We start from the raw sequence: 19,427 nt of genomic DNA, 5'->3' as shown, positions 1-19,427 counted from the left end.
TATGAACACTAAATAACCAATTAAAATAGTTATACATACTTGTGATGCTGGTTCTTGAACACCATCTTCTGGCTCTGAGGTAGAACTATTGGTAGCCTTCTGTACCTGATAATCAAATTATAAAACTTTTAAAGTAAAACAAATAACTAACTCTCTAAAATAACAAATACTACACCAAAGTTGTAAATTAATTTCATTTCATTAAAATTTAAGTTAAATAACAATTTGAAATGTTTTGCAAGGACCAAAATTATTAAGTTTGATTGAGATAAGAATCACCCTTCTCAAACAGATTGTACAATTGTATTTAAAACTACTAAAGATTCTTTTTTAAATTAATTTCATTGCCCCAAGTCATGTATCAAATTGTACTAAAGAAACACCACCTGGGACCCTAAAATAACTTGATAACTCACCTAGGACGTCTGAGTTCATTCTTAATTATGAAATCTTTTAAGAAATGTGAAAAAAATTCCTTATCCAAAGATACTAAATTTTTATGACATGAGGTTGCATTGGATGCAAGCAAAAAATACAAAAATATTTTAATGAGAAATGTGTCAGCAAAATATCAACACCAATATGTGTTTTGTCACTTAAGATAAATGGATAAGTCCTCTAATTGAGAAAATAACATAGTTCTTTACAAATTAATGTTTACGCTAAATGAATACCCAATACCATGGAATAACCTTATGAACATTATATAGTGTTTATTAACCCTTTGGATGCCAGTGCCCGAGGTTGCCACTCAAAACTTCTAGCGTTTAGGTAGCTTTGGCCTTTATGCAAGGAATTACGTTTCGCTAGCTATTGTCCTTAGTTTTTATGCAAATGTTTTGTTTTTAGTTCAATGATTAAAAATATAAGATATATTATATTTTGTACAACGTGGTAATAAGAAACAGAAACATATTTTTACATAAACATTTTTTTTTACACCAACAAATTGGAACTAAACAAAATTTGTGTGTTGCAAACATATGCATTCATTCTATGTAGCTATTCTAGAAATTTTCAATAAATTTCAGAATTTTGAGTAATAGTTTATTAATATTTGTTCAAAAAGAACTAACATTAGAACAAAGTAATATTGCAATAATTACTTATACAACAACATATAAGTTTGTAAATAATTACATAATATGATAACAATGGCTAGTTTTCCTCTATCAATAGTTATTTTTAGAATTTTATGAAAAAACAAAACAGCAGGAAACTATAACAAAACTTATTTTTAAAATATAAAAGGAATATATTTACAAATAATTTATACTTTATAAATAACTATTTGTTCAAGTCACTGTTTAACACGTATGTTTAGGAAAGCATAAAGGGTGGACACTTTTTTAAATTGAAGTACCTTGTATTTTTTACTGCCTTGTGCTGTATATATTCTACTGCACACAAAATAATTTAATAGTATGATTTTGTTAACTGAAAACAAATACTTGCGGTAGAGTAAAAAGCACTCCCAACTCAAAAATTATTTACATGCAGTCTTATTTCCACCAGGAAAGGTCCAAAACAATGTTAAAAGTAAATAAATAAACTTTTATATATGTTTTCCTGAACGGCTGATCGATTAGACGTTGGCAGTTTTGGTCTGAACCTTGACGTCCGATCAGTTGAATGTTGGCGTTCTATGACTGAACATCATTGTTCCGATCAATCATATTTTGGCGACCAAAGGGTTAAAGCATCAAACTTTTAAATGACAAGACAATTGCTGATCTGTCCCAACCGAAAACTTAAAATAAAAGTAGTAAACTGTAACTGGCTACATGAATATTGCATGATTGTGACATTAATGGATGTGATACACTTTTGTATCAGGTATACCTGATGTGCCTCAGAGCTCTGTGAAACACTTGGTGTTAATATATAACAAGCAACACAACTAATGAGTTGTGAACTGTTATAACAGAAATCCAAACAAAACCAAAATACATTAAATACTTCATAATAATATTGGTAATTGACTCACCCCTGTAGTAGACATAGTACTACTTATACGTAACTTGCTGATCTACACACGTTTCCGTTGTTTATCTGGAACATGTAAAATACACAAACATGAATTATTATTCATATATATATTTTCGTAACTATGGCATAAATGTATTTAAGCTATTTGCTGGAAAACATTGAAAGTCATTTAAAGAGCTTTATACATCATGTTCTTCTTATCATGTTTTCATGTCGTAAATGGAGGCGATTTAAAAGTTTAGTAGCGACAGAAGTCAAGTTAAGCAAATAATACATTTTAATGTAAATGTAACACAATATTTATTGAGCTATATTTTGCAAACTTCAATGGTTTTGTATGATGTTGTAAAGTTAGCAGTTCCTCAGTAAACATTCAAATAGATATCAGAAGGCTAGTTGGTATTGTAACTTAATACATATTTTAAATAAGTCTACATATGTTATAAGCTGCACATTGTCATTTGCATACCGTATATTAATAATTGTACCTACAATTCCTTCACTAAATAATTACAAGGTTGGAGTACATGATACTACATGTCTCATAAGAGGCATTGCTGATGTTGCATGCTTAATCTCTAATCTAGAACGCATTTAATTCTCGAGATGTCCTGCGGGAAGGTATACAGACAGAAAATCATAGAGAAAATAAATTGACACAAAAATTATGTTCAGCTGAATTCCATGGTTTGACATGTACCATGAAAAAACAAATTCTTGTCTATTGTGTAGACATGAAGTTTCATGCCAAATTTAAATTCTACGGATGAAATCTTTCTCAAGATATCTTTTTATTGAAGTTTTGTTTCATACCGATTTAAACCCAAAATCACTTGCACAACCCACATCACTTTGTATTCATCACAGAAAGTGATATCTTCACACATTTATAACTTTATTTTCAAAGAGTTTTGAAAGTTTTTGTTTGACATTTGTAGGTCTTTCTATTGTTAATATCAGAGGACTCAAATCCTGGAAGAGGCTTGTTTCCAGAAGATCCCGGTAGTCAGATTTGGTGTAATAGATGTAGAGCTAGCTGCAGATTTGATTGATGGATTCGGGAAATGTTGAGTAGTATCTTCATGAATGTTATTGTTTAAAGATTGGATATTGAACTATTCAGCTCCCTGACAGTTCCTTCAAATGACGTTCGAGAGTAAATTTTTTTTGATCAGTGTTGACTGAAAATTACTAATTGATGTTTAAGTAAAAGGTACAAATTTCCTTATGTTACTTTTTAGATGTGCTGGTATTTTGTTTTATATCCATTACGTTTAAAATCCTGAGTTAACTTTTGGAATTACAGAACATGGTCTTTTATACTGGGATTCTAATACAGTGCATTTGGAAAGTCACTGTGTACTGTAATTGTGCAACTGAAGTAAAGGCTAATTTTTAACCATAAGAGGAATTGGTCAGGCTACTGTAGCCTCGAAAGAGTGCTGGACAATGGGCGACAGCACTTCTCTCCACCAAGTACTGCTTGGCCTTGACCCCGGCGACAGGAAGCCCTGAACTGTTTTTAGCCTGGTATGTTATCTGGGGTGAGATGGAAGTAGTATGTTGTAAATAAAAATGTTGACTCAATTTATTAGTAATACAGTATTTTCTTAGATAATGTATGATATTATGAAGGCTACATTACGTAAACTAAAATGTAACAGAGTCTGTCCTGTTGTCACCAAATTTGGAAGAAAACCCTCTTCTAAATAAAAAGGATTATGTCCGTTGTTCTGAATAGCACCCAAAGAGTAGAAAATTAATTATATAAACTATTATCAAGGTTTAATTTACTAACAGTTTTATTAAGTAAAACTTCCTTACAAGACTTGATTGTAACGCTTGATTTCAATATTAAGGCTCGATTTCAATTACATATGAGGGGACACCCTACTTATGGCCTACTTAACGCAATGTCCTTCGACGATTTTATATCATTCAAAATCTGCATTCAGTGTCTGATATATTGCTTTGTGATTGACACTTGCAGTTACCTGTGGCTTTGCATGTAATGTTATAGGCTTTTCACGTGTATGAGTAACTTTGGTTCGAGTGAATTATATTTCCGACCTCACTGTTGTGTTTGCTTTGTTGCCACGACCAAGAAAATCACTAAAACAGTGTATATTTATAGCCATTGTAATTTACTTCAAACTACTTTTACTACCATCTGATTTTACTAAAGAAATTGAAGTTTTGAACGTTATTTAACACCTAAAAAATAAGAACTCCTCTAGATTTGACAATTTTACTGTTTTCTTCTTAAAAGTTATCTTAAATCATATCACACCAGTATCAACACACACACTAAATTCAAGTTTTAACCATGGTGTTTACTGAAATATTAAAAACTAGCGTTGTTGTTCCAGTCTTTAAAAAAGGAAACCTAATATAATTGGATAACCTACGACCTATTAGCTTACTTTCAGTCTTTTGAAAGGTATTGGAAAAAATAATGAGGAATAAACTTATTAGTTACTTACACGGCATCAATTTGTGCAATCCAAACCAATTTGACTTAAGGCTAAATCAACAGAAGATGCGCTAATTAAATTCAAAAATAAAATTTACTATGGTTTAAATAATGGTTACTAAACAACAGGGCTTTTGTTGATTTCAAAAAAATTTGACCTTGTAGATCACAAAATTCTTTTAAATAAAATAGAGGGAGCCGGTGTGAGTGGCATGGTGCTGGACTGGTTCAGAACCTTTTTGAGTAGCAGGACTCAGTGCATGCGGATTGGAGAACAACTTTATTATTGAATTTCATCTACAATAGATTAATTCACTATTCAAATTTATATGTTTTTAGTAAATCTTTAGAACAAGATGCATACAAAAAATTACAACAAAGATTTGAAAATATTGAGAAAAACTTAAGTAAAAAAATATCACATTTTTATAATGCTTCTGAGGACTTAGTTCCATTAAGCGAATGTAAACCAAACTCTTTAATCGTTTTCGATGATTGTATTTTAGAAAATCAAGACGTTATTAAGGAATATTTCGTAATGTCTCGTCATAATTAAATATCTTTTGCATTTATCTTTCTCAATGATTTTCAAAGGTTGATAAACAAGTTATAAGAAATAATTTAAATATGATTTGTATTTTTAAACAAGATGGATCACTACTACACTAAAAAGATTTACAATAATTATGTTGGTTCTGATATGCGTTTTGATCAATTTAATGAGTTATGTGATAAAATTTGGAAAGAAGACTATGGATTTTTAACTATTAATCTAACTTTGAAGCCTAAAAATGGTAAATACTTGAATAAATTTTCTAATATAAACGTGTAATAATCTCGTACGTTTTCACGTTCCACGTTCACGTTTTCACGTTCCACATTCACGTTTCAAAATTTTTCGAATAAATGGTGAACGTAACTTCTGAAGAAGTGAAAAAACTTGATCAAATCGAAAAGAAATTAATCAAAGAATTTAAAGAACAGATTAGAATTGATGAAAAAGAACAAGAATTCCTTCAAAAATTTAATCAACCTTTCACTTCTGCAATTAAAAATGTTGAATTTAAAATTGAAAATGTTTTAAATCAAAATAAAAATATGATGGGTTTGGTTCCAGTTGTACGACAATTTGCCGATATTTCAATTCCCGAATCTGAAGAGCTTGAATTGCCAAAACTACCATCTTCTACACCATTTAGACCCCGAATCATTGAAGATTCTACAATAGTTGAACCAATAAATCCTGGGACAACGGATATAATAATTGGTGAAATTGGTAAAAAATTTCTTCCTAGAGTAAAAGATGATAAATTTGGTTTGTATTGGGATGGAAAAAAGAAAAGTTTTATGATTGGAAATTTACCTGTGAATTTTGAACATATTGATATAATTATTAATGAAAAAACGTATGAAGGTACTCAAGGATTGTGGAGATTATTAACAAACAATGATGTTCCAAAAGTATACTGAAATTTTATGGAAATCTGATTCAATTTTCAAAAATAATGATCCATCAACTAAAAAGCCTAAATCAAGTAGAGGTAAAAAATATATGAATTTAATTAAAGGAATTTGGAAAAATAAAGATCAAATTGAAGGATCAGGTGGGAGAAAGTACAGTGATAATAAGATTGAATACAGATATATTGACGATTTGACAAAACTTAATGGAATTATTAATTATATTTATGCTCAAGAAAAGGCTGGAAATAACAATTTTTTGAACGAAAAGAAAGCAATTACAGATTTTATTTCGAACAAACTTGATGAAATGATTGAAAACCTGATGGAATTAAATATTTAAAACGAATTTTGCCTCAAATAAGTTCTCCAATTTTGATTGAAGGTAGTGGACTTTTGAATGATTTTATCAACAATTTACCTTTCGAATTACACGTACCAGGCTATCAATATCTGGGACCAGGCACGAAGCTTGTTAAAAGAATGAAAAGAGGAGATTCTGGTATTAATAAATTAGATAAGGCTGCAATGGAACATGATATATTTTATGCAAATCATAGAGACACAAATTCCAGACATATAGCAGATAAAATTTTGCAAGATAAAGCAATGGATAGATTTTTGTCTAAAGATGCTAGTTTAGATGAAAGATTTGTTGCACTTCCAACAGCTGGAGCAATGTTTTTGAAGAGAAAATTAGGAATGGGAATCGAAGAGAACTTGAAATTTTAGCTATTTAAATGGAGGTGAACGTAAATTTCAGTAAAACTCAGAAAGAGGAAATAAAATCCGCTTTTAAGAAGAAAATACTTGTTATTATTCAATTTAAAATAGATCAACTAAAAAATGGCGAAGATAAGATATTTTTAACAAATAGACAATACAATAAACTCGAAAAACATAAGAAAAACAATAAAGGAACCAGAATAGAATTTTCTTATAATCAGTTGAAAGAACTTAAAAATGGTGTACTTTTGAAAGATTTATTAGATTTTGGAGAAGATATACCAGTTGTTAAAAATTTTGTTCCATATGTTAGAAAAGCTGCTCCAATTGTAAAAAAAGATGTGATTCCTATTGTTAGAAATATTTTAAATTGGTTAGATAAAGAGTTGGAAGATGTTACAGGATCTTTAGATGAAAAAACTTTGAATTATGTTAAATCAAACATTAAAAAAATTTGAAATCAAACCATTAACATTCGGAGAATTGGAAGAAATCTGCAAAAAGATTAAACATTTTAGAGGAATTTTTATGCGTGATACATTACCTGAAAAAGTTAAGAAATTTGAACGTGGAATTGTGAATTTAGACACGATTACGGGGAGTGGAACGCATTGGGTTTGTTATTATAAAAAAGAAAAAATGCATTTTATTTTGATTCATATGGAAGAATTGAGGACAAACCACCTATAGAATTGATTAAATATTTGAAAAAAATCAAACGTCTACTACAATGACTCGCAAATTCAAGACTATAGAGATCCACCAATTTGTGGTCATTTATGTGTTTTTGTTTTGAATGAACTGACTGATGGTAAAGATTTTAAAGAAGTTGTTAACAAATTATTACTTAATAAATATGGATTCACAAAATATTTTTGATGTATTTGGAACACAAATTAAAACAGAAAGTATTCAAAATGTAGATAGTTTGAATTTTGATAGTTTGAGAAATGAGTTTGATAACGAGTTAGAAAATTTATTGCAAAACCTTCCAGATTCAGATATGTTTGCTGTCGAGATTGAAGATTTTAAAGCAGAATATGATAACAAACTTGTAAATTTCATGAGTTCAAATGAAGTTGCTGATGAAATAAAAACATTAAAAAAAGATTTTGAAGATGGTGCAAAAAAAATATTTACCAATTTAATGTCTCATATCGAAAAAGCTGATAAAATTACTGAAGCAATCAAAGTTGAAAAAAATTATGTTAGTTTGGCTAATAAAAAAAGAATTGTCGGTGTTCGACCTGGTACTGACAAACATGATGTTGTTGTTAAAGAACAAATTTTAAAACCTCTAAAATTATCAGAAAACATCAATATTGTTGATATACATGATCCGAATGTTAAAGATACCTTAGATTTTAAAGGAGAAAGACTTAGCAGGGTTAGTAAGAGAATTTATCCGTTTGATGTTATCGTAAAAGAGTAATTAGATGATCATATTAAAATGTTTGTTGAACTGAACCAAAATTATGAGAATCATAAACAACATGTTAAAGATTTTACAACAGAAGTCTATGAAAAACTTGAAGAAAGAAGTAAAAGATCAGTAGACAATGTTGGTGAAATTAATGAAAAAGTTATAAAAATTGCGCAAGGTTTTATTGCATTTCAAAATAAAGTTAGAGAACTAGTTATAAAAATTCAGGAAGATTTTGATACATATCAAGATAATGTTCGTGAAAAAAAAAAGTAATGGTGAATTACTTGAAGGAATAAATGATAAACATTCCTTACATCTTGATAAAGTAAATAAACTAGAAGAAAACTTTAATAAATTTAAAGAAGATGTTAATAAAACTTTTGAAAACATAGACAACAGATTTAATGGATTAGGCGGCTATGATGACTAATTTTCCTTATATAAATGGTGCTCATATATTGTGTGAGGTGTAAGGCAAAAACTGCAACAAATTATATAAAATATTATGCAAATATCAATGGAGTTAAAAGAATTTCTGGAAAATGTGCTGAATGTAACACTAAAAAGAGCCAATTTATAAAAACTTGATTTTGGAATTTTTTCTTAATAAATAGAGATGGCAGGACATTACAGTGCTTTCGATCTTTTTATAATGCAACACGAAAGAGATTTGAAAAAAGAACATTGGGATGATATTTCTCAAAAATATGAATTATCCGAAGATATGATGAGATTATACGTAAACAAATTGAATTGGTATAACATTGCTAAATATCAAACTTTATCATCAGAGTTCATTCAAGAAAATATTCATTATCAATTAAAAGAGCATATGTCTGTTCTTTGTCTCTATCAACACTTGAGTATAAAGTTTTTGGATGAAAATAAAGATACAGTTGATTGGAATAATATTATAGATAGTGGTTACTATCCTGTGCAGATTTTATTAAAATATGTGGCCGAAATTGCAAAATTTAAGGAAGAGAATCCTGAATATCATGAAATTGATCACTAATAAATGGCATATATTGAATTTTTAATTTTATGCATTATTTTATTAAAACTTGTATCATTTCTTTTAAAAACTATGAATAAATTTTATTAAAAATTTGAAATTTTTTCTATATAAATGGCTGACTACAGAAAGTATGCAAATGGTATTGAGAGAGCAGAGTTTAAAAATTGTTATCCTATTAGTAATCAACATTGGAATGAACCAAATAAACAAACAGAGTTTAATATTGATTTTGGAGATAATTTTTGCTCGTCTAACTTCCAGTTTTATATTTCTGGAACTTTCACAAAAGAAAATGGTCAAGCATATGCTGGAACGAATGATGTTAGATTAATTGATAATTTCGTACCATTTTTATTCTCTAAAATTGAAGTAAGAAAACACAATAAATTGATAGAAGAATGTATTGATAGATTGGCAATGTATTAAACAAAAAGGTATTATTGGAACAACTTATTCGTTCGATATCACAAATATTTATAGAAATATATTCAATTCCAAGTTCGTTATTATAGGTTTTCAAACAGATAGACAGAATAATCAAGAAAAAAATCCTTCAAAGTTCGATAGTTTGAATGTAAAAAATATCGGAGTAAAATTGAACGGTTCTTATTATCCAGATGAATTACAAAATGTAAAAATTACCGGAGGTCTTTTCAGAATCATGTATCAGATGTATCATGATTTTAAGAAAGTTTACTACAAAAATATGGAAATGTATTACAAACTCAAAGAATTTATAGCAAATAGACCCATTTATGTCATTGATACAACAAAGAGTTTTACAAATATTTCTGGTTCAAAGAACGATATAATTATCAAATGCTGGCAGTTTCAAAATGCTGTTACAAACGTGATTTGTTATGTTGATTCTGAGAAATTTTTATCATATGACGTAATTAAGAACGATATTAGAGAAATTCAGTAAAATTTTAGAAAAAACCGTCTTATTTTCTATATTATTCATTGGATAATTTTACAACTTTACAGAATTGTTGAAGACATTGATAAAAACATTGAATTTAAATTATATAAAGAAATATTGAAAAATAGGGGTGATATAAGGAAAAAGCTATTTCAAGGTCATCTTAAGTTCATTTATTGGACCGGAAGTGATGATTTAAAAAAAAACTTTAATATTTACTGATCCTATATACCAAATTTCATCAAAAAAGCTTCAATAGTTCTCGAGATATAAGCGTTTTAAGATAAAGGATGTTTGGGGTAGATTTTTAAAATATTTTAATTTTCATGAAATTTTAAGTAGAACTCACTTGTTTATCAAGTTTCAAATTTTTCTGATTAAATTTTTTATTTTTTAATGAATATTAAGAAATAGGGGATGATTTCACCCTTATGGATAAGTTAAGTTGAAAGAGTTAAGTATTTACTATATGTGTACCAAATTTCATTAAAATCGGTTGAGTGGTTTTTGAAATATAAAATTATTAATAAACTTGTAAACTAGCACTCCTAATTGTAAAAGTGAAAACAACTTATATAGCAGAGATATAGCTTATAACTTTCAAGAGTCTCCGTAGCTCAGTTGGTAAGACGCTTGCCTTCAAAGCCTGGGGTTCTGGGTTCAAATCCCAGAGCTTCAGGCGCGCTTTTTATTGATTAAGACATGGTTGTCGTTCAGTGGTTGGGGACAAGTCTTTACACGAGTGGCCATAGTGTAATGACTATAGAACAAGCCGAGTAATGACAACTGTGGTTGGCGCGCCATTTGCTTCCTCACCTTTACACTTCATTCCTTAATTCCTTCTCTTCCTTGATTCGTTCATTCCTTCTCTTCCTTAATTCGTTCATTACATTCATCATTCACATCGTTCATTAATACAACATTACACATACAAAACACCCGACACAAATTCCCTAATTGTATCTCTCCATCAACTTCTACACAGTAGTTACCAAAGAAAATTGAGACTTGAAAAAAAAACCAGAGTCCAATACCCGAATAAATGCTCCTAGCCATTCACTTGGGTGGACAGTAGCAGTGCAGGGCCAAGTCTCTAAACAATAGACGCTGTAGAAGTTGAGTAGATATGAGAATCCCAACACGCACACTAACAACACTACACCAAAGACACAATCATTCATTTTTTAATCAACGAAGTAATAAAGTTAATATTGTATAATAAAGATTTTTTTCATTACAGAGCTTAAGAATATTGAAAGCGATAACTCATATTATAGATTATAAAACTTGCTTTTCTTTTAATTATAATACATTCTATAATAATTTGCTTTTTAAAAATTTGAATTCCCTCCAAAAAAGTCACAAAAGCCACTACTCGTGGTGTAAAACCAATCGCTTCTCCAATCAATTAGTTTTTCTCTTTCTTTTTCGGAATCACATGGAATATTATATACATCAATATTTTTTGCTGCTATTAAAAATTCATCATAATCCCCACTAAGAAATTTATCTTTGTAATCTTTAATAAACTGTGTTGTTAAATCTTGATATTTACACATAGTCTCTAATAAATCATTTGGATGAATAGCAAGAGATATTTTAAGAGTGTATTTAATATCGCTGTTAAATCTCCAATAACTGTGTTGAAACAGCATAAACACATGTTGAAAATATTCTGATGGTTGTTTTTCTATCAATTTGTTGTAAAAATACTTTGTGAGTTTGGTATATTCAGTAAAATTGACTCTTGAATATCTCCATGATTCAAAAGTTTAAAAACTTTGTATACACCATATAAACGCATCACCTGTAACACTGGAATATCTTCTGTATTTAATATTTCTAACAACTCATCATCAGTTGAAGGTATCAATTGTTGTTTTACATATTTTGGTAATTCATTGAACTCATTAAAATTGGAGGCGGTAGCTGCTAGAAGGGCCTATCTCAAAAAACCATGTTTTGAGAAAACTGCATTTAAATGTTGACTATTGGATGAAAGCCATTTATTTTGATAATTTATTCACTTATTATATTTTTTATTTTACAAACAGATTTCTCTTTTATATTTCCACAGTGTAACTGAGTTTAATTACTTTTATTAACCCTAACTACCAGCAGTAATAAAACCCTACATCGGCATGCTGTTTTTGTAGCGTCACATAACGGTACAAAAGTTAAATAAAAAATTAATTTTCTTACCTAATATTAGGGGCCTTTCTAGTTCAGACAAAAATAAAACAAAGCAATAATTTACATCAACATAATTCTTTATTAACATGGTACAACCTAAACACATTTTAATGTTAAAATTAGTGTGTGAGGAATAGCGTAATAAATACTGTTCACTTTTAGTTTTTACTTTGTCTATTAACTTAATCGGAAGGAAATTTTTCTGCATTCTTCTCAAAATAATCTACATAAAACCATCGGTTTTCTTCACTTACTGCAGACATAAGGGAAAGAACATCATCTACTTTACTTTTATTAATTTGTATGGAAGATGCACGTTGAAGATCAAGATCTGCGGAGAAAGTGCGCATGTGCTGAAACTGCTCATAAACTCCTGTAGAAAAATGTTTTACAGCATTGATATAGTTCCAGATGGATCATACATAATCACTGAATATTTTTGAATACTATACTTAGGTGTAGTTTCTGTAGGAATTCTTTTCATTTCAATTGATTTTGGATTACGTAAAAAAAAAGGGAGCAAGAGCTTTGTCCCAGTTTACGATTATTGATGCATCGTGAACCAGTATGAACGGAGATGGTTTATGGCGAGAAAGAACTATTCTCTCAAGGTAGTCTTTGGGATTTTCAATTATTTTCATTCTGCTTGAGCTGTTTTTTTACCAATCCAAAGTTCCTATCGCATTGATTGAAAGAGTGTCCCCTAACTGGAAATTATCTGTTTAACCTTTACATTATATTTCTTTGACAACCATGAACAAAAACTGTGTCATTGTGGCATTTTTATTCTGGCCGCCACACGCGTCCGACAACAGCACAACTTCTTTTATATTTTGAAGTTGGTTGAAAACCTTTTCAAAACAATCAAAAACAAATGACGCAACAGAGTTAGCACCCTTTTTTGACTCACCTTCAATAAAACGTATAGAAATAGGATGTATCGTCATTGTGAACATGAACATTAAATAAATACAGCCATAAAAAAGCCTTTTATAAAATTGGGAAGTGATATTTAACTTGGGTAAGGGAAGGTTCTGGGAGTAGTTCGAACTCCAAAACTAAGACATCATTAGATTGTTTGCACTGCTTGATCAAATCTTGTTTTATTTGTTTAAACCTTTCAGCTCTTCTTTTATGAACATTATAGTCATTACGGCATGGATCGTTTTGGTTGATTTCAAGCTTTTTCTGACATTGAGTGCAATAGTCACACACACATCCGTTTTTTGGACGTTTTAGAGCAAAGTTTGTCCTTCTAAAAAATTTAAAATAGGTTTTATATTTCATTGGCAGAGCATTTCCAGTTTTCTCCATGTAATACTCTGAAAACCAACTTGTAAATGCCTATGATTGTGATAGTTTGGGTCTTCAAAATACAGCCTATTTGACTTAGTATAATGACTAGGCCTATGTGGAATTTTCTTTAAATGTTCAGTAGCAAGTTGCCACACAGTTTTCCCCGAGGCAATTTCTTAGTATGTTTTTTCCTCTTCTCTCTTCAAAGGACTCCCCTGCCATCAACTTAGCCTGGATTATTCTAATCCTTTTTTGTGATACTTGAAACATTGACAAAATAAGATTTTCGACATACCTGTAACTGTTTTTCCATTAAAATTAATGTGATACTTCCAAACAGTCAGATCGATCAATTTTCCTTACTCTCACATTTAACCAAACACTCAGTTTTCTTATCCTGTATTGTCCATGCAACTACTCAAGTATGAATCTTGACCACTTTTAACCCAAAGGATTTCCGTAAAATTGGTTAAAAAAAACGTTAAGTTGTTCATCAAATGAGAACTTTTTGTAGCACTCATCCCTTTTGCAACAAGATTTAACTGTATTATTAACTTTAGGCGGAACATCTTTTCCCGAAGTGGAAGTATAACCTAGGCCTGACTGCCGCTTTTGTTTCCGAACATTACGGCCCCACTGTTCAGTGCTAACTACTTTTCTCTTTACACCTTTTGAGTTAGACTTCAAAAGAAGTTCACCACTCATTTCTTCAGTATCTAACACCAATAAAAATAAAACACTCAAATAACTACTTGTAAGCTACACAATCACAACACAAAACAAACAAGAAGTGAGGTTATATTGTACAGCAGAAAACACAAACACACGGCCAGCTGATGCCACCATTTGTCTATGCTAGAAGGGCCTCTCGACACATAGACGTTTAAATAGGTTTATCTTGACAACAAAGAGGAATATTTGAATGAGTGAGATGGGAGGTTATACTTAAACATATGGAGAAAAAATATAAGCGATCTCCTCAAAAAGGGCCCATCTCGAGATAGGCCCTTCTAGCAGCTACCGCCTCAAATTGTTGTCCTTTATAAGTTTTTTAAATGCTAGAAACTGAAGTGATTTTGGAGATTTAATTTTTTCACACTTAGACATCCTTGACTATTTAGTAAGAAAATTTTTTATTAAGAAAAAATATTATTCATAAACTTTGTTATATTTGATAAAATTTCATTGAAATTAAATTAAATACTTATAAAAGATTAAACATATTCACACATGTCCACATAAAAGCTGAAGCGTGCAAGTCAGCTTATCGGCTGATGGTTGCTGACTTGTGGAGGAATGGCACGTCTAAAACGGGCCACGGCACCATCACCGAAGCTGTAAACCCAAACGCTATTCTCGAAATGGTCTCAGACATAATGAGAACGGAGTTCGTATTCAATAAGCCATTCTCTGTTGACTTCTACTCCAGAGATGAGTGGAAATCGCAGGATAACATCCCAACAATAAGAAAGAGCTTTGTCTGGTACACGGATGGCTCGCTTATTAAGGGCAGAACCGGATATGGAGTGTTCAGTCAATCATCTAGAACTGCCCTTTGCGGTAGTTTGGGACGGAACTGCTCCATATTTCAAGCCGAAGTCTATGATATCCTGGCCTGTGCCAACCTAGGCCTCACCAGAGGGTACCAAGGAAAGAAGATCTACATAATGTCAGACAGTCAGGCAGCTCTTAAAGCTCTTGACTCCAACAGCATTTCATCCAAGCTTGTGTGGGAGTGCTTCAACACTCTCTGCAAGCTTGGATCACGCAACTTTGTACGTCTTGGTTGGGTACCGGGCCATACAGGCATAGGTGGCAACGAATGCACCGACGAGCTTGCCAAAAGCGGAGCAAGCATGCCATACACTGGTCCAGAACCGAGTTGTGGTATAAGCAAGTCAGCTGCTTACCAAAGTATAAACAAATGGTCCAGGAAGACACACCGCTTGCGGTGGCAGAGTCACCAAGGACAAGCACTCGGCAAAAGACTGCTTACTGACTCTAGCTCCGGCTTCACCAGATGGCTGATGGGGCTGGGCAGGGATCAGGTAAAGCAAGTGATTGCCTTGATCACTGGACACGGCCACTTCAGGAAGCACCTAAACACTCTAGGTTTACGAAATGAGGACTCGGAGTGTAGACTCTGCAATAAGTCTGAAGAGACTGCAAAACACATAATACTGGACTGTGAGAGACTGGGAGCAAGGAGAAGGGCTCTTTTCGGTGATAAACAACCAGGCGACGAACCAGATGCTAGTATCGGGGAAAAGCTTCTTAGCCTAATTAAGGGCACAAAGATAGGCTTACCCCTCTAACATCAAAGGGGCACACAATAAGCTCAGGTTGACGTGTGAGGATCTGTGAATCCACCCCAATACCCCAACGCAAAAAAAAAAAAGATTAAACATATTCACATTCTTAAATTAATTTATTCCATCCATGGAAGTTATACTATAATGATTCAAAACTGCATTTAGAAGGTATATTTTCATTTGATTTTTAAATGTCCCCAAACTGATTTACTGTTTATTTTCATAGATCTATTTATTGACCTTAGACCGTATTTTTATTTGAAATTGTATTGTTCAGAAAAGTGTCCTAGGAGTGACATATTACTATCTACTTATATATGTATATTCATTATAAGCTATAATTAGTATCCATTTCAGAAAGGAATAAAACATTACTTCTTATTGTCATGATGCTCTATGGTCCATAGTATTTCTACTAGTGGATTCAGATCTGAACACAGTAACACTACATCCTTATTAAAGTCATAAAGTCATTTATTCATCATTCAACAATTTACAAAATTGTAATAGATTTTGTCAGAACAGTACATACAGTTGTCACTTAGGCCTATTTAACCTATGTTAAAATTACATGAAAGGTACTCATTTAAATTATAAAATGGGTTTTTGAGTAACAAGCGTCTTAAATTGGTAACAAATTTTGCAAATGGCATTCCCCTTAATGACACAGAGGTAATTTATTAAAAAGTGTAATGCCAAGTGAAGAGTGATAGCTCGCAGTTTTGGTAAGTCTACATCGTCCAGATCAAGTTTATCCACATTCCTAGTCTCATATTGGTGTATATCACCTCTTGATCTATACGAAACAATATTTTTCTTTACTAAAACTAAAACTTCAAATATGTACAAATTAATTACTGTAAGGATATCAGTTTCAACAAAAAGAGGTTTACAATGGGCTAGAGATTCAGAATAAGTAAGTATTCTCAGAGCTCTCTTCTGTAACATCAAAACCTTTTCTATACCAGTTCCATTTCCCCAGATAACAAGGCCATATCTAATAATGCTCTCAAAATAAGCAAAATATGCCATTTTCAGGTACGTTAAAGCGACATGTTTTCTTAAATTAACTAATAAATATATTACTCTGCTTAATTTTTTACAAACAACATCAATATGTAAGATTACTGATGATATCCGATTGACAATGTAAAAAAGAAAAAAAGAAAAAAAAAGACAATGTACTACTTTATTTTCCAAGGCTCTCGACTGCATATACCACTATTCTCCTTATCAAAGTAAAGAATTATGGTTTCTCCGATGATTGTATTTATTGGGTTGAATTTTATGTTGCTGGGTGTCAGCAATGTCAAGGAGAGGGAAAAACATCTGTCTAAGAAAGACGAGCTATTCCTTGATGGGAAGAAGGATAAGGTTTGATTACGATTGGAACCAGCAACTTAATTAAACTAGCCTAGAGCAGGAATACCATGGTGAATGAAATTGTTAATGCAAATTAAACATGAGAATTATTTTGATGTAGTCTAAAACATTATAGTATCCAATTGTATTCCTAAACAAAATTTTAATATGCTGTCTGTACATTTTGAAACTTCTAGTTGTGTTAAAACACTTGTATTGAATTGTTCACTGTACGCTCATAATAAATATGCATACAAATATCGCATGAAGGAGCTTAAGAATAAGGTACTAAGGAAGTGTTCCAACATCATGTGGTGCACTATTCCCCCTGTGCCACGTTTGACTCATTTGTATGACAAAGAGAGTAATATAAGAAACTCATTAAGGCAATACATTGCCTGATAAAATTGTTTAAAGGAGTTAAGGAGAAGTCTAAACGTTCTTTTAAGCCAGGAATGTAAAAACTTATCTGTCTGTCTTGTAGGGCTGTATTTTCCTCCCTGATAGTCAGATAGTAACCACCACTTTACAATATTGTTATAGTAGTGGCATAAGTACATTTCATGATTCATAATTTTGTTTAGAACGCCAATAATTAACAGTAATGCCTTTGGAATGAAAGGGTAACAAAGTTTTATGCAGCATATTAGTTGATATCCAAAATTAGGACTTTGCTAAAACCTAGAATCAGTTTGCCCCGTTCATCAAATTTAGCAAATAGACTATTCTATACTAACTGGGCAGAACCGAGAAACTATCCTTGCTACCAACTTTTGTCAAGTATTATTAAAGAAGACATAAAAAGCTGTATTTTAGTGTCTTATGAAACAATTATTTTCAATCGGCTAATGAGATATAGAGGTTTACGAGTATTAATATGTTGCTGTATATAAATTTCAGTAGATAATCTTGTATTTTTTCCATAGTTACTGAAGTAAGATAAGATAAGAATCTCTTTATTCATAGTTGTATACATTTTATAAATGAATAGTGTCAGCATTGTATATACAATATAGTTGACTAATCTTTACTTTAACAAATTAGAATTCTTTATAGTATATAATGATTAGTCTATAAACATTATATTTTTGTAAGTTCATATCATAAATTAAAGAGAACTTTAAATTCTTAAAAATAAGCTTCAAATTAATGAACTTACTAATGGGCCATCTGATTCATAAAATTCCTCTATTGAGTAAAGTGCCTTTGCTGTCAGGTAACTTGTTAATTTTTTCTTAAATTTTGGCAAGGTTTGTTCCGATCTAATGTGGCAAGGTAATCTTTGAAGAAATTTTAGTCCCACGTAGGTTGGGCTTTTTTTATAGAACTCAAGGTTATGATGCCCAATTATTCTATATCTAGAATTCCTGGTATTGTATTTTTGAGTAGGATGATCTGATATTTCAATACATTCTTTTGCAGTTAAGATTGTGGCAGTAATATATAAGGCAAATACTGTTGGAATTTGTAGCTGAGCAAAATAAATTTTAACTGAGTCTCTCCATCTAAGATTTAACATGATCCTGACAGCCTGTTTTTGTAATTTCAGAATTCTATTGAGATTTGCTTTGACTTTCCCCCCGTATAGGCTAATTCCAAAGTTGATGTGATAATGAATGAGTGAATAATAAATTGTTTTCAATGTTTTGAGATTGCTCAGCTTTGACATTCTTCTCAGAGCAAATAATCCAGATGATATTTTGGATGAAATTCTATTTACGTGGTTTGTCCAATTAAAATTTTTGTCAATCGTCAACCCTAGAAATTTTGTGCTGTCTGTTTGATCCAGTTCATGATTCTCTATTACAATTTTAAGGTTGGTCTCTTTATTTGAATTTTGTTTTGTGGAAAATTGCATAAGGTGTGTTTTTTCATAATTAACTAATAAATTTTTTTGGGCCATATTTTGAATAAGATTGGAAATATTAAGAAAAGATGATAATTCAAGCTGTTTTATATTGTCCTCTGTTGCAAGAAGATTAGTGTCATCTGCATATAAACAAATTTTCCCGTTTCCCATAACCACACTGGGCAATCCCCTCAAATAGCATACAAACAGCAAAGGGCCTAAAATGGAACCTTGGGGACGCCATATTTTATGAACTGTTGTCTTGATTGAATTTTGTTGATTTGTTTTCCATTTTGCTTTGTTATCTCAACATATTGCTTGCGGTTTGTTAAATAAGATTTGAACCAAGCAGCTGTTTTTCTATCAATATTGAGGTTTTCCAAAATCTGTAGTAATTTAG

The 19,427-nt window shown here is 31.1% G+C and overlaps 1 protein-coding gene across 1 annotated transcript in view; it reads right to left on the bottom strand.

The window, feature by feature from the left end:
• The window catches only part of LOC124369843, a 337,436-nt gene that overhangs the window by 77,866 nt on the left and 240,143 nt on the right, over positions 1 to 19,427 (bottom strand). The window contains exons 2-3 of the mRNA XM_046827974.1: positions 1,988 to 2,052; positions 40 to 105 (exon numbers count right to left, since the gene is read on the bottom strand). Of these exons, the coding sequence (XP_046683930.1) occupies positions 40 to 105; positions 1,988 to 2,002 (81 nt within the window). The 5' untranslated portion in view covers positions 2,003 to 2,052. The remainder of the gene's footprint in view (positions 1 to 39; positions 106 to 1,987; positions 2,053 to 19,427) is intronic.

This window comes from Homalodisca vitripennis, chromosome X, assembly GCF_021130785.1.
Source record: "Homalodisca vitripennis isolate AUS2020 chromosome X, UT_GWSS_2.1, whole genome shotgun sequence".
Classification (NCBI taxonomy): Eukaryota; Metazoa; Arthropoda; class Insecta; order Hemiptera; family Cicadellidae; genus Homalodisca; species Homalodisca vitripennis.
The sequence above is the reverse complement of the archived record's forward strand: the minus strand, read 5'-3'. Positions and strand labels throughout refer to the sequence as shown.